The sequence below is a fragment of the Dermacentor variabilis genome, chromosome 2 (assembly GCF_050947875.1).
Source record: "Dermacentor variabilis isolate Ectoservices chromosome 2, ASM5094787v1, whole genome shotgun sequence".
Classification (NCBI taxonomy): domain Eukaryota; kingdom Metazoa; phylum Arthropoda; class Arachnida; order Ixodida; family Ixodidae; genus Dermacentor; species Dermacentor variabilis.
In genome coordinates, this window is record NC_134569.1 from 133,084,067 (window position 1) to 133,099,067 (window position 15,001).

At 47.4% G+C, this 15,001-nt stretch overlaps 2 protein-coding genes across 2 annotated transcripts in view; one reads left to right on the plus strand and one right to left on the minus strand.

Annotated features, from left to right (window-relative positions):
* Positions 1 to 15,001, plus strand: part of IA-2 (tyrosine phosphatase IA-2) — a 700,681-nt gene that overhangs the window by 101,093 nt on the left and 584,587 nt on the right. The window lies entirely within an intron of this gene.
* LOC142572713 (tissue alpha-L-fucosidase-like) lies at positions 6,190 to 14,396 on the minus strand. The gene is made up of 2 exons (XM_075682015.1): positions 13,565 to 14,396; positions 6,190 to 7,842 (listed from the first exon to the last, which is right to left on the minus strand). The coding sequence occupies exons 1-2, from the start codon at positions 14,191 to 14,193 to the stop codon at positions 7,080 to 7,082; spliced, it is 1,392 nt and encodes a 463-aa protein (XP_075538130.1). The 5' UTR covers positions 14,194 to 14,396; the 3' UTR covers positions 6,190 to 7,079.

The window sequence follows — 15,001 nt, forward strand, 5'->3', positions numbered from 1 at the left end:
TGCAGCTTGGTGGAACCGCAGATATTTTTATCAACGGCGCTAAAAGCGGCGCTTCTGACTGTGCATGCACGAGTGACTTTGGGCCAAGAGAACACATGAGTGAGGATTACAAATGGGTTTAATGCACACTGGAAGTTGGCACCATTTACGTTTGAAAAGAGTATCTAGTAAACATTAGGGTTATCTACAAGGTGACTTTTACTCTTTGGGCTTTGTAATGTTATTTCGTTTACTTTCATTTTGAGCGCATTTCATCATTACGAGCAGAAAAATGGCCCCCAGCCACTCGTCTGGGAGTTGTCTAAGTATGCGTAAGCATTGTGCGACTGGCTCATCTACAAGCAGACCGGTGTCATTATGAGTGTTAATAAACGTAATACGACCAGGATAAACGACAGCATTGCGGTGACACGAACTGCTGCGGACGGCGGCGCAAGGTGAATCGACGACGCGAGAAAACTACTGCAGGTGGCGGTCCCAGGTATACACTGATGACGGTCCCATCATTATAAACCGTTATCGCTCTTTAGCGCCTCATCCATCCGCGTCGAACCACTACGAACCGTGACCATCCGTACTCCGCCGGCGGCTGCGTACGGCGTGGCCGCGCGTTCCCTATCTTGAAAGCGATCTGCGATGGGGGCAGAGAGTGCGGCGACTGCTGATAATTTCGTGAGCGCTGTGTTACCACCGCTTAGTTCGTGTTGAAGCGAAAGGCAGCACGAAAGTGATTCCGGTCGCTGTTGCGAGCCTTAACTGGAAAGCGATCGTCTTACGGGGCGGACGGACTGATGGACGGACGGTTTTTCTCGTTGGGTAAGCATAGAAATACTTATGCATTTAAGAAAGAAGGCTGTGTGTCCGACCGCGAGGAGGGATGGGGGGGGGGGTGAAGATTCTAAAACAAACTTCGTTATCAGAATACTTGCAACAGCCGAACGCTGCGACGTATGAGCCACGGGAAAACTCGGATCCTGAGGTTCGGTTCCCGCCATGACCACTCAGACAAGGTTGTTATTTATCGTCCAAAGTTTCAGCGTTAAGTACAAAGGACAAAGAGCTTGAAGTTCACCTAGGAGGCATAAAAATGGTCGACTCAAAAAAGAAGAAAAACAAACATCTGCAGACTTTAGCAGTTTCTGCAGCTCCGCACTCATTTACCGTCGCGGAAACAGCAGATTCCCACAGCCGACAGCGCCATCTGAGCAGAATTTCTTCCAAATGCATACAACCTCGTGATCGTGCGCAGCAGGCGGTACTGCCTGCTCCGGCGTCCGAAACACATGCGCAGGCGATCACCAATCTCAGAGTCTTGATGGCGCAGAAAATTCAGCAGAAAGCTCGAAGTAGAAAGGTTGTGCGGCACCTTAGGGGGTTATCGCGTTGAGTTCCAAACCACACATTGTCGTCTTATCACGAGTTGAATGTCCAGCGGTGAGCAACGCATAACGAAATGGCATTCCTCGTATTTGGGTTGCTGGAAGAGGCACCCTAAGCTTGAGCACCCTGTTTTAAAGCTCCCTGTTGGTTACCGAACGAGTACTTGGAAAAAATCGGTTGCACATTTTGCTCGGAAGGAATTCTCGCTTCTAATAATGTCCTTATGTAAGTGAAACATACAAGGGGGCTGACGGCAGAGTATGCGTGTCCGCACGCTGGTACACTGAACACGCGTTCACTGCACATGCGCACGACGTGGTTCCGTTGCGCATTTCACTCTCATGATCCTAAGCGAAACTTACGCGAGCAATTACTACAGCAGACCGAATTGACCATAAATATGAACGCGTTGGCACAAACAAGAAAAGATGGAAGGCAGCAAGAGGAGTGCCAACTTTCGACTGTTTAGCAAACAGCCGTAAGTTGGCGCTCCCCTTGTTCCCTTCCGTTCTCCCCTGTTTGCGCCATGGCGGTCATATTTATGGTCTACTCAGCGACATGAACCGACTAGCCCAGCAACATGTACTTCTGGTTTACTACAGTACAACTGAACTGATGACGCAGAATGAGGCCCTGGTTGTTGTTTCAAAGCGAGACCTGCAATAGCTGACAGGAATTTGACGTGTCTCGCGCCATGCGTAATGTGAAGTATCCATGGCATAGGGCCCAGGAGCTGTGCCTTCATATGTGAGCTTGCACATTTTATTAGAAGCATTACTTAGTAACAGGGAAATATGATTTTGAGCTTGACCTTCGTAACAGGCCAGTGGCCTGTGCTTGGAGCCCTCCGCTGGGGTTTAGCGGCTTTGGGTTCTACTGCTGACCACGAAATCGGAGGCACGATTCCCCGTCACTTGCGGGGGCCGCGTCAAGATGGAAGCGGAGTGAAAGCGCCCCCCGTGCACACTGAATCCTCCACTGGCCTTTGAATTGCTGTCGGACTTTTAGACGCGTCGCGAATATCACTACGTGACTCTTTAGAAGAAGTCAAGTTGGAATGCGAATCTTCGAAATTTGTTTCTGCGAGGCGGGGAAACGGATTGTTCGTGTGTTTAGTACGCGCACAGTGACAATAATAGGGCGTATTGGACAACGTGTATAACTGTTCATTGCACTAACTCACGGTCACCCGCCATCTGTCTCTCAATTTCGCCATCTCTGCCTGTGCCTTTTACCCTTTGAGCAGCGTAATGCTAGAGACACGCTCTTCCGGCATACCTCTTACTGTTTCTCTTCATTTAACCTTCTACATATCCGATGCTCAACTCCCTCCCTCCCTTCCTCCCCCTCTCTCACTCACAAGTTTATTTACTCACTCTTACTGAATGAATGAATGAATGAATGAATGTTACATTCGTATTTCCGGTCCTCCACAGCGTATAGGCACAAGGCAATTAAACGCTGCTTTCAGATGACTTCCTGACGGATATATGCTACTTTGCTGGTGTATTTCGATGAGCTATTTAGCTGCACTTTTCGTGTTTACAATGTGATCGCAGCAGCAAAACGACTGCAATTCTCAACCACGGAGTGTATCGGGGAACGCGGCCGAACACTTTGCAGCCATATTTCTGAAATCGTCGCACGCTTATTTCAGGGTATCCTTGTGAAAGTCGAAGAAGTGCGCTGGGTACACTCCACAAACATACCATTGCGGAGTGTTTTTCTATCGAAACTGTGGGCGATACTTCTGGGCTTTCATTTACAACAACACGTACACGACGTGTGTGGATCGGTACGCGTCCGCGGGTATCGATTTAGCGCCAAACCCAAAGGAAGAAAAAAAAAGAGTTTAGAACGTGTTCGATAAAGTTTGACGTCAGCGCTCTCTTTCTGGCCCCGAACTTTCTCCCTTTTCCTCGGTAGTACATTGCCGGTGGTCTATACAGAACGCGTGAAGCGTAACTAATCTCTGGAGACAAACTATTTCTTGACCTCAACACAGCACATGTCGTTTCGTTACGTTTCGTATTCCGAGTATTCCTGTGGAGAGAAAATATGCCCACAAGAAGGTATCCCAGACTGACTTGTTGGTGGGTCAAGGAATCATTGCCAGCTAAATTTACTGGAACCACTCCTATATAGTTGGACTGATTAGGAAGGAGCTGCTGCACTCTCAAATTTCTTGAGGTCCTCCTTAGCACTGTAACGTCAGGATGAATGATTTACCTCTGCATGGCTCAGGCGAAATAAAATAAAGACAAAGTACTTCAGCAACCTGTTCTGAGTAATGGTCTGTCGTGTGCAAGCGGGACGACTCAAGTAATGATAATGCCACGTGAGGGGGCAGGGGGCGGGAGGAGCAGTGGCGGGCACTCCACCCGTTAAACAGGGTGTTCAAGTTTAAGCTTTATAGTTTTCTTAAAATTAGGCACTGGGAGGCACGCGATGACCATCTGCGTAAATAAGTTATATGGCCAAGGGGACACACAGTGAGATGATAATTATCGCTGTCAGCAGCCCAGTTAACTAAGATTGAATAATTAACTTTTTGTTGACTGCAGTAGGTGACTATGAATTGAAAAGTTAGAGGCAGTCGTGTTTCTACACAGTGTCAGTTGGAAGAATTCTTCTAGCGTGTTTGTGCTCCGAGATATCCGACTCCACATTTTAATTATCGTTCGCATGATTACGCATTCAAGAGAGTGAAACTAAACACTGCACGCAAAAGCCGCGTCACATCAGGGAGGAGCTTTGAGCCAATCCTCACTCTCTTGTATGCGTAATCGTGCGAACGACAATTAAAATTTGGTGTCAGACGTCTCCGAGCACAAACATTCTAGAAGAATTCTTCCAACTGATACTGTGTAGAAACACGACTGCCTCTAACTTTTGAATACAAACATACACACTTACTGCAGTCAATAAAAAAAAGTTGATTAATAAATTTTAGTTAATTGGGCTGCTGACAGCGATAATTATCTTCTCACTTTGTGTCCAGCTGGCCACATAACTTGCTTGCACAGGTGGTCTTCGCGTGCCTCCCAGTGCCTAATCTGAAGAAAACCATAAAGCTTAGTTTTGAACACCCGGTATATAGCAGTATAGTGACGTGCTCACGGTGTAACGTGTAAAGAGGCTGCTCGAATATTCATCGCGTGCAGTGTCGCCACAAGCATGACGCCCCTCTGGTCTGCGCAAAGGGCAGCGTCATCTACAAGTCGCGTGCCTCTCTTCAAAAATAAAACTTGAAAAGCTTAAATAGTAAGCTCGCACGTCTCAGCCCCGCCCTTGACTTTTTGTACTTACGCCTAACGTAATAAGAAACAAAAAAAAAGAACTGTCTATTTCGCGGGTGAAACGAGTGCCAAAATATCTTGCGTGATACGATTAGTGAGCTTTCTTGCGACACGTTGTTAACGTTGCGTAACGAAGAGTGTAGATCTCTGTAGTGGCGCTTGTCAAAAGCGCATTGACTTCTTGCCGACTTAGTACTTTCATTCGAACCCACGTGGCATTTTTTTTTTTTTTGAAAATAACCTTCGAAAGGGATAGGGTGCGGCGAAATTTATCTAGGATACATTTGGAATTAAGGATGGTCGAAATTGAATACTTGGTGAATGAATGTCCGAGCTGTCGCGAAAACCAAAATTCGACTATGAGCTCCTCCGGTCCGTCATCGCGCGTCACCCTGCACATTTTGGAAAATATGAGAAACCATTGCAGCCCGTGCACGAGGAAGGTTGGGTCAAGCAATAATCGGTGCTTCGCATTTGTGTTATTCGTACTATTAGCGAAAAAGAGATCAGGTGCTACCGTTTTCCAGAGATCTGCGTTTCTGTGACCTACACCTGCACCATTCAGTTCTGCCCGCTGATCAGTGGGCAAAATTAGGATTTTGGCCTAAGGCTGGGGTTTTGGCCTAAAGCATATATCAGTGATTTTGCGTCATCTGTCAAACGCCGTATCTCAACGTTCAGCCGTCATTAGACAATACAGAGAGAAGAGAAAAAGCAAAAACAAAAATACAGCAGCTAGGTCAACCAGACGCACGTCCGGTTTGCCACCCTACTTTGAGGGAAGAGAGTGAAAGGATGAAAAGAGGGAAAGAAAGGGGAGAGAGCACCGACGGTACCGCTTCATCCGGAGGGGCACATTGACACCACAGCTTGTCACTGAGGTTTGTAGAGGTAGGTTTCTGGGCTTGAGGTATTGGTCATCGTTACCGGGCCACACCGCATGGGGAACAAAAGCAAGGTTTCCGCGCATATATAAAAGAAAATCTCTTAACAAATACATTACCTGGCAAGTTATAGCTTACAGTAACAGATATTCAAACGGACAGAGAAAATACGTAAGGTGTCTTGTCTTATTATTCTGTTGAGCTGGTTAAAGCACTTGCAAGGTTCGTCGGGAACACACTGCAACACATCGGTTTGGGCAGACACGTTCTTCACTATTCTTGAATACCATGCTGCTCATTTGGGGTGAATAACCGTGGTCGAACAACCCCACAGTGATTTGAATACTGATAATAACTTCAACCTTCCCTCTTTTTATGAAGTTCTTCTTTAGGATACTAGTCCCGTAGTCAGAAGAACCTCCTACAATTGAATTGTTCGTCAGAGAAAACTTCAGTCAATCCTGGTGCTGAACGTATTGTTACGTGTGGAAAGGGTCGTAATAATATTACTAGCGAAGGCAGCCGATCAATGGCAAAGATCACTTACGAACAAATGCTTTGTGAATTTGGCCCTGCTTTTTATTTTTTTGTTTATTTTGTTTTGTGCTTAATGAGCATCGTGAGAATGATAATGTCAAATGTTTTATTCGTACTGGTGTGGGTTTTCCTGTAAGTATTTTTAAGGTTATGTTTCCGATAACTACCAACTAGGGCCTGGCGCTATCTTTTGCCACATTGTGCATGTTGTAAACAATTGCCAAGTGATGATTTTTGTTGCGCATACATTCAGAAAAAGGAAAACAAATGAAAGAGCAGACAAAAAGAGAGAAAGCACCTGTTCTTCTGCCTGCTCTTTCCTTTCACTCGTTTTGTTTCATTGCTGAACTTTTGCGCTGCAAAAATTATTACCTACAGTAAACACCCCCCCCCCCCCCCCCCCAACCAAGAAGAATTTATCTTGCAGCACAATTACAAAGTTTTTTAATGTTCCAACCATTTGCTCAAATCTACCCTTGTTTTCATATTATTATTATTATTATTATTACAGCCAGACGGAAAGCTTTGCTAATTGCAAGTTTTCTTTTTCTATTATCAAAGTGCTTGAAGCAATTTGTATAAGGGATGACCCTAACAAACTAATGGCTATGTGCATATTACTTCGTTGATGTGACAAAATGAAGACACATTTTGTACAGCTTTTGATACTGTATTACGCATAAGGACACGCTAGAAAAACAGTGGTTTTCCTTGACTTCTGCTTATTCAAAATTAAACGCTTTGTTTCATTATTGTTCTACGACAGTTGGTAAAGCGTGAGTTGAGGTTAATAACACGATAATATTCGAAGGTATAACTGACTGCCACACGAATTCCCGCGCTACCACGCAAATTTTTAGGGCTCACTGTACCTGCAGTATACGTCATAATGAATTCGCAATGGTTATTGCCGTTGTATAAGTACCGGAAGGTACTCGACTTAATCGTCGAAACAGTTTACCCGTCGACACTGTCTCCCCTACAACGCGCCTTGGATCTTGAGCACCCAGGCCCAAGGCGTAGGCAAGACATCCGGTGTGAGCGGAGGGAACGTGATCACCGTCAAACCCGCGTTTCTCCAGTTCTCGGGGGTGACCGCACTGTACGGAGTAAGATCGTAGCCGTCTAGGCCCAGCATGGAGACCGTGGCTCCCTTGCGCAGTGACAGAGATCCCAGGGCGAGCTTGTTGTTCTTGGGCCATTTGAGCACGATCGCGTAGACGGTGTCGTTCTTGGACGTGTACCACACCCCTGGAGTGACGGTGTCGTTCTGGCTTCTCCAAGGCCGAGACCCGTAGATGGCCTCACCATTCACGTCGAGCCACGTGCCCATCTGCGTGAGGCGCTCTTCGAACGCCGGGTGAATGACGCCGTCGCTGGTAGGTCCCACGTTGAGGAGGAAGTTGCCGTTGCAGCTCACCGTGGAGGCCAATTCGGCGAGGAGTTCCTCTATGGTGTGGTAGTCGGACAGGCGGGCGTTCCTCCGGTAACCCCACGAGTCCTTGTCCACGGTCATGGCATTCTCCCACTTGTGTTCGACGAGCGTTCCCGGGTCGTAGTGGTCCTTGCAGTTGTAGAAGTCGCCGTGCTTGCACGGCGTTCCTTTGCCCCACCGGTCGTTGACCAGCACCGTGTCCCTGACGGGACTGTCGTTGTAAAGCCAGGCAAGGAACTGGGTGCTGTTCCAGTAGGTGTCCGGGGCCTCCCAGTCACCGTCAGACCAGATGATCTCGGGACGGTACCTGCGAAGTCCGTGAAAGCGCGACTAAATATCCGGTGAACGATAGAGCATCAACGACGCGTTTCTCGTCAAAGACAGCTCGATTAATCAATAAATGTGGAGACGCATGCATGTTGAGTCTCAGGTTTTAATGAAGCCCTTTGCCGCTTGAGGACTTAAATCTTGCTATGATTTATAATGCTTTAGTTCTCCCGTTTGTCTGCCTGTGCTCAGCATGATGCAAGTCTGCTCTTTCCCACTTACCGGTTTATGCACAAGGGCAGCCTTCACTAACTGAGAAGTAAATTAAAGAATGCACAGCAGTCGGGACTGGATCAAAATGCTGGAAACATGTGCGTAAATGTCGCAGGTATGAAGAAGAATTAAAAAAAGGAGGGAGTTTAAGGGGGAGTGAACCCAGATAATTATGAAAGAGGTAGATGACCAAGGAGAGAGAGCACAGATTGCTTGCACCTCTGTGTTCATAAAGAAATCTAAAATCGAAGGATGGTCAAATAGAGATCTCTTAAGAGCGAATTTGCAACTAACCTAGTACGCGATTCCGATGGTTAATATATGAAAGAGGACAAATCGAAGTTCATTAAAAGCTGTGGCAGGTGGAGCAGGATGACGGAGCTGGTTCGTAGACATCCGCGACACACCGACACACGCAGGTCTCCTACTATTCTTCAAACGTTAAATATAATTTCTGCCTGCAGGGTTCTTCATCTTCAGGGGGCAGTCCACTTCATCGAGGAATAGAAATTATAGTCGTGTGCTCAGTATGTGCTAAGCGAAGTTCCCGGAGTTATGTGCATTTCAGGCGCAAAATATTGCACACTCCTCTCTTGAGCGGTGTAAGAACGATTCTCACTACATACTACCTGGAGGGGCTGTCTGTAGTCGATGTATGGAATATGCTATACAAAGCTTAGCATTAACCGCCATTGGTCCTAGTAAAACGCCACAGCCGTTTTCAAGTATATTCAGTAAACGTTTATTTGATGCAAATAGGTGTGCAACGCTATCATTTCGGTCGCCGTTCATGTTAAAGCAGAGAGGCGGTGACTTACGCGAGAAGGAATTTGCATGCATGTGCTGTTACGTGAACGATTCTATCTCGTGACTGCTTGATGTTAACATTCTAAACGCCACTGAAATGACATTTGACGAATTGCAGGGAAGAACGATTCTACAAACGTGCGTTGATGTCAAAAGGATCGCGGATACTGCTAAAGGAGTCGTGCCTCCTTCCCGCATTTCCGCATCCCGCATTACCAGGGTGTCGACAGAGCCAGCGTAGCATGAAAGAGCAAGCGTCGGATATAGCTGATAGTTTGCGTACTGAGCTTGGATGCAGTGAAGTGTTTGTAAAAAAAAGGCTCCCACCGAATGTAGCGAAGCGTACGCGAAATAGATGTTGGCACCGTTAATTGGCGGCGGTTATTCCTTTTGACATTAAGAGATGTGCAAATAATATATTACTCAGGTATGAAAAAGGAATCTCATAAAAACATTCTAAAACTGAAAGTCCACTCATTGTCTAGCATTCACATTATCTACTCACATAAGCTAAAAAAAATAAAGAAATAAAGGAAGAGTGGACTTTGTGCTTCCGTGCTCTTTTATTAAGTTAAAATGACTTGTGGTAAGTTCGCATATCTAGAGAATAAGCGGTAGATAGTGCCGACACAGACATAAAGGAAAAGGCCATGTCATGTCACTTGTACTCTTTTCTGAGCAAAACATAAATAACTTAATAAACACATAGGAGTGGCCTTTACTTTCGCTTGGCGAGATGTTTACATTGTTTGACTGGAGAACATGCAGCACTTGGGCAAACTTCTTTATCTGTCTGTTGCTACCCTGAGTGCTGGCGAAGCTGAGCTTTCTATTTATCCTTCAGAATTTGTGTTTGTTTTCGTTTTAGCTTTTTGCATCGACCAAACATGGCTTGCTGATTGGCTGAAACTGTATACAACTCACGTGCATAGTGTGTCTTAGCACTAGTGCAAATTTGAAAGCAGTTAAGGAGTGCACTTCGTGCGCCAATCTGTAGAGAGTCTAGCTTTCTACAGCGTCAGTACTAAATCACTCGCTGCAACGTTGGACTTTTTCGCTTACAAGCGATGATCATGCGTCATCCACTAACTAACTCTATTTGAACAAACATCGTGTTTTTATTTTCTTAAACTAAAAAGGTTGCTCCAAACCTTAGATCGAGGCATTTCTCCAAGACAGCGTTTGATCAGCCTTAAAATAGCTTGAGAAGTGTGATTTGTTGCAGTAACAATACGTTTTAATGCCCCTTCTTCTTATGAAAGCCCACATAAGTGCACGTAAAAAAAGAGAGCCTAACGTACCTATGAATAAAATACAAGTACGACATTGATTAGCACGTGTATATTATTATTATTATTATTATAATTATTATTATTATTTGTTTTGAACACATATACACAGTTAACAGGAAAGGGAAAGCGACGAGCAGGCTGGCAACTGCCACCGGAAGGGGCACAACGCCTGCCTACTCTTCTGAAGGGAGGTGACAACAACACAGAAATGGAAGATAGGAAGGAGGGGAGGAGACAGGAAAGAGCAACGGGATAAATCTAAAGACTAATGTAGAACACAGTACACTACGCACGTTGTTGTGTCGAGTTTCGACTCTGCAACCGGAATTAAAGTGACGCCGCGTCGATTAGCCTCCCCAATTATCAATCACATCCACGGCTAGTTCGCTATGCGGCTAATTGTGCGCTCCACGATGAGACGCCAAGTACAGCTGCACGCAATCACGGTTTCACCGGTACTCGGTTCACAATATACACTACAAGGTGTTTGAACCCGCCACCTCCCATCTTCGAAGGAAGAAGCGTTAGACCACACTACAGATCACACACAGTAGGGCCGGTCACTGAAGGTCACGCTACTACAGAATGTTGAATGTTCACGCTACAAACGTGAACCTAAGTTAGTTAACTCTAGAAAGGGTAGTAGGGCGCCATGGGCCTGATCACGTTTAGATGCAGAACCACTGGGGTATAAACATTCCTCGAGTGTAGCACCCCGCATGCCAAGGAAATGATAGTTTCTCACTAGCGACATGCGCTGCGCACTGAAAGCCGGACACTCAAATATAAGGTGCTGAAGTGTCTCGTAGCAGCCACAAGACGTACACAATGGACTTGCCGCACGCCCTTGTCTGTATAAACGTTCGTGCACGTTCACGCAACCAACCCTCAGCTTGAGCAGTTGTGCTCTAGCGCGACGAGGCAAGCCTCGACCGCGACCACGGGGCGGGAACGTTCCATGTGCGACGCGCTGATCTGGATGCTGTTTGAGCAGGTGTCGACGAATCAGCAGACGAGCGTCTTCAAGCTTGCACAAAATTTCTGGGCAGTCACAGTTGTTATGAGCGCAACTTGAAGCGAGCCGATCAGCCTCTTCATTTCCGGCGATTCCTACGTGGGAAAGTATCCATTGAGCAACGAGAGATACTCTACGTGATGAAATTTCGCTCACAGAGTCAGTAATGCTGCGCACAAGTGGAAAATCAAGCTCACTGCGTTGTAACCTGCTGAGGGCAGCACGGGAGTCCGTAAAGATGACAACCTTCGATTTAGTTAACTCCTCTTGCACGTATTTCAATGCAACATTAATCGCTGCTAGTTCCGCAGTTGTTGACGAAGGTACTTGAAAGATACGTCGTACTTGAGTTGATAGGCAGAAAAAAGCTGCAGAGGCGCCTTGTCCGGCGTTGTGTACAGATGCATCTGTGAAAACTTGAAGATATTCTGGAAACTTTTCGAACATGTGAGACTGAGCCAATTGGAATATTGCCGAAACAGCCTTTTTGTGCATGTCAGGGATTGTGAGGTAAATGGGGAATACGTGCTTCGTGATACCTTTTGGAGGCGGAGACGTATCTGAAGCAGCATGTTCAGAAATGGTAGCGATATCCATAAATAATGCCGCCATTCTTCCCATGTGAGACAACGGGCGGTGGATGAGACGATCAAGGAGCGATTGACCATTCGATGCGCGGTGCAGACGCTCAATATGATACAGAGCTCTCTGATCTGCTTGCAGCCTCAGGGGTAACTGATGCGCTTCAGTGAGTAATGCAGTAGATTGCGCCTCACGAGGTAATCCAAGCATTAGTCGAAGGTCAACGCGATGATCTCGCTCCAGTTGGGCCTTCAAACTAGGTGGTATGTTCAAAATTGGTAATGCGTACAGCATGCCTGAGAGTACAGATGACTGGTGCACCTGAAGAGCCGTTGTTTGGTCGCAGCCAGCATCTCGAGCAGTCAAGGCGGACATTTGCAGACATTTTCGTCTCTCCTGCATCCAGTGACACCACAATTAGCGGCCTTCCTTCTTTGACAAGTCACAGCACCATAACCGCTTCCTACGGTCCAGCCTGCCAGATGGACGAGGCAGATTTCACTCTTCAGGAGCTGGGACACGCGTTGAGCCTCTCCAAACGCCGCACTGCTCCAGGCGAAGATGGTGTGACATATCAAGCATTGCGGAACGTTGATAAGAGTTTCCATGACCGTATATTGGACGAGTATAATGAAGTATGGAGAACCGGTGTAATCCCTACTGAATGGAAATCGTCCGTGGTAATACCAATTTTAAAGCCCGGGCGTCCTGCAAGGCACCTCAAGTCCTACCGACCAATATCCCTAACTTCAAATGTCATCAAGTTAATGGAGCGAATGGTCTTGCTTCGCTTAGATGTCAGGCTAGAGGAGCTGAATTTCTTCCCTGACGTCATGAGTGGCTTTTGTCGCCGCCGTTCAGCTCTGGACAGCATATCAGACCTTTTCTCAGCGCTCGAATTCGCTATAAAAGGAAACAAGGATTCCGCCTGCATGCTCTTCCTGGACATACAGCAAGCTATCTATTCAGTTCCGCATAAGGCGATTATTTTCGCTCTTGCAACCGCGGCATTCCGGGTCGTCTGCTCCAATTTCTGCAGATTTTTCTATCGGAGCGCCGGATGAAAGTGCGTGCCGGAGGAGTAACAAGTGAATACCAAAATGTGAAGTGCGGTGTCTCACAGGGCAGCGTATTATCGCCGCTTTTGCTTAACACCGTACTCGCCGCGCTTCCAAGTCCTTTGCCTCGGGACACTGACTTCCCTGTGAGCATAGCTACCTATGCAGATGACATTGCTCTGTAGAATAGCGGCCCTTCGCACCTTGGTCCGCCGCTTCTTGCAAGCTTGCAAAGAGCTCTCACGCTACTTCTGAGTACTTGGGGGAAGTTTGCCTGCTCATATCACCTGCTAAGTCGGCTGCAATAGCATGTCACCCTAAACAACACGCTCGTCGAACAATGAGCCGATTGTATCTTGACGAAACGCCTATAAACTGGGTGCGACCGCATCTCTTGGCGTCCTGCAGTTAAATCTGTACGACGCAAATCGCACTCCCTCCTTAAGTGTATATATAAGGAAACTTGCCATAAACACACACGAGTGACACATACTGAAGTGCTCCTGCCAACAATAATATTCGCTTTACCGTCACTATCATGCGAGTTCCATAGCCGGTGATGTCAGTTGCGGGCAAAAATATTCAGCTCTGACTGATGAAGAAAAAATGAATTTTAACGCTCGACAGGGATAGAGTGCCTCAGAAAGGCTGAAGCGTTAAGCGAATTTAGAGGCGATCAAAAGAAAAACTGGGAACACCAAAAAACGTCCAACCCGTCTGAGTTCAGGCACTTACGCGGTCACTATTTCAACGAGCTCGGGCATCGTCTTCCGGGCGACAAAGTCGTTCGTCTCGAAACCAGCCCCTTTGTCGGCCAGGTAGAGCGGGTTGAACCACTCGTAGAGCGAGTGGTAGAGCCCGAACCGGATGCCGCCCTTCTTCCTCACGGCTCGCGCGAGGTCGCCCACCAGGTCGCGTCGAGGCCCCACGTCTCCCGCGTTCCAGTTCCACGACACCGCCGAGGGCCACAGAGTGAAGCCCTCGTGGTGCTTGCTGGTCAGCACCACGTATCGGGCGCCCGCCTTCTTGAAGATCTCCGCCCAGCGGTCCGGGTCGAAGAACTCGGCCTTGAACTGCGGAGCGAAGTCCTGGTAGGTGAAACCCGGCCGGTAGTTGCGTTCCATGAACTCGCGGTAGGCCGGAACCTTGGCTCCCTGCCAGTGCCACCAGAACCACTCGCTGCCGAAACTGGGCACCGAGAAGAGGCCCCAGTGCAGGAAGATGCCGATCTTGGCCTCGTCGTACCACGCGGGGGTCGGTCTCGTGTCCAGGGAGTCCCAGTCCGGCGCGTAGCGCCCTGTCGACGGCGGTGCCAGGGCTAGGAAAAGGAGGCAGCCCGTGCTCAGAAGCGGGAGCGGACGCATGGTGCAGGAGCGCGGTGGCGCACTCGAATGTGTGATATTTGATGAACGTGCGCTCTCTGATGAACCCAAGCTCACGACGCACCTCCGAAGCTAATAACGGCACCTTTGGGGGCCTTCGCGTGAAGGCGGGCGGGCTAGTATGGGAACGCTGAGTGCGTCACCACCAGCAGCCCAGCGGGAAACTTTAGCGTCCCGATAGACGCTGTACGTACGCGAGCTGCGTTATCGCAGACTCTACGCTTGTGTAAGCTGCGGCCGGGAGAGAGCACCGAGATAGGGCGGCGACAGCAACCGAAGAGTTTCAGCGATTGTGATTTCGCTTTTTCTTTCATTTTGCTTTTCTCCTCTTCACAATCACACACACGCTCTTTCTCTCCCTCTGTTCGCAGATAACTGGCTCGTGGAGATAGGGCAAGTGTTTTTTTATTATTATTTTTAAGGAATGCTTATGCGTGTACCATCTTGTTTTCAAGCAGATTATGTGGCATTTTTACTTCAGCGTCAAGTGTCGGCGGAGCATATTGCTTCTGTACGGGAAACTCATTTTGGCTTATAGCAGAAAGCGTTAAAGAAAATGTAGATACAGCACGTTTAGCTTACGAGTGGCTTTTCGCATTACGGTTTACAAGCAGGCACACCTAAGTCTGGATCACTCGCTCGTAAAATGATTGCCAAAATCACAGGTGTTGCTCATGAATCACAGGCGCGTTGTATTGTATTTACGAAGTGCACTAGAAATCTGCTGACAACAGAAAGTTACCTTCTGGTGAGGTCAGTATTACTTAATTGCGAGACAAACTCGTATATA

Coding starts and splice junctions, on each gene's coding strand:
- LOC142572713 (XM_075682015.1), bottom strand. CDS start 14,193: ATGCGTCCGCTCCCGCTTCTGAGCACGGGCTGCCTCCTTTTCCTAGCC. Junction 7,843..13,564: donor CTCGTTGAAATAGTGACCGC/GTAAGTGCCTGA, acceptor CGGACTTCGCAG/GTACCGTCCCGAGATCATCT.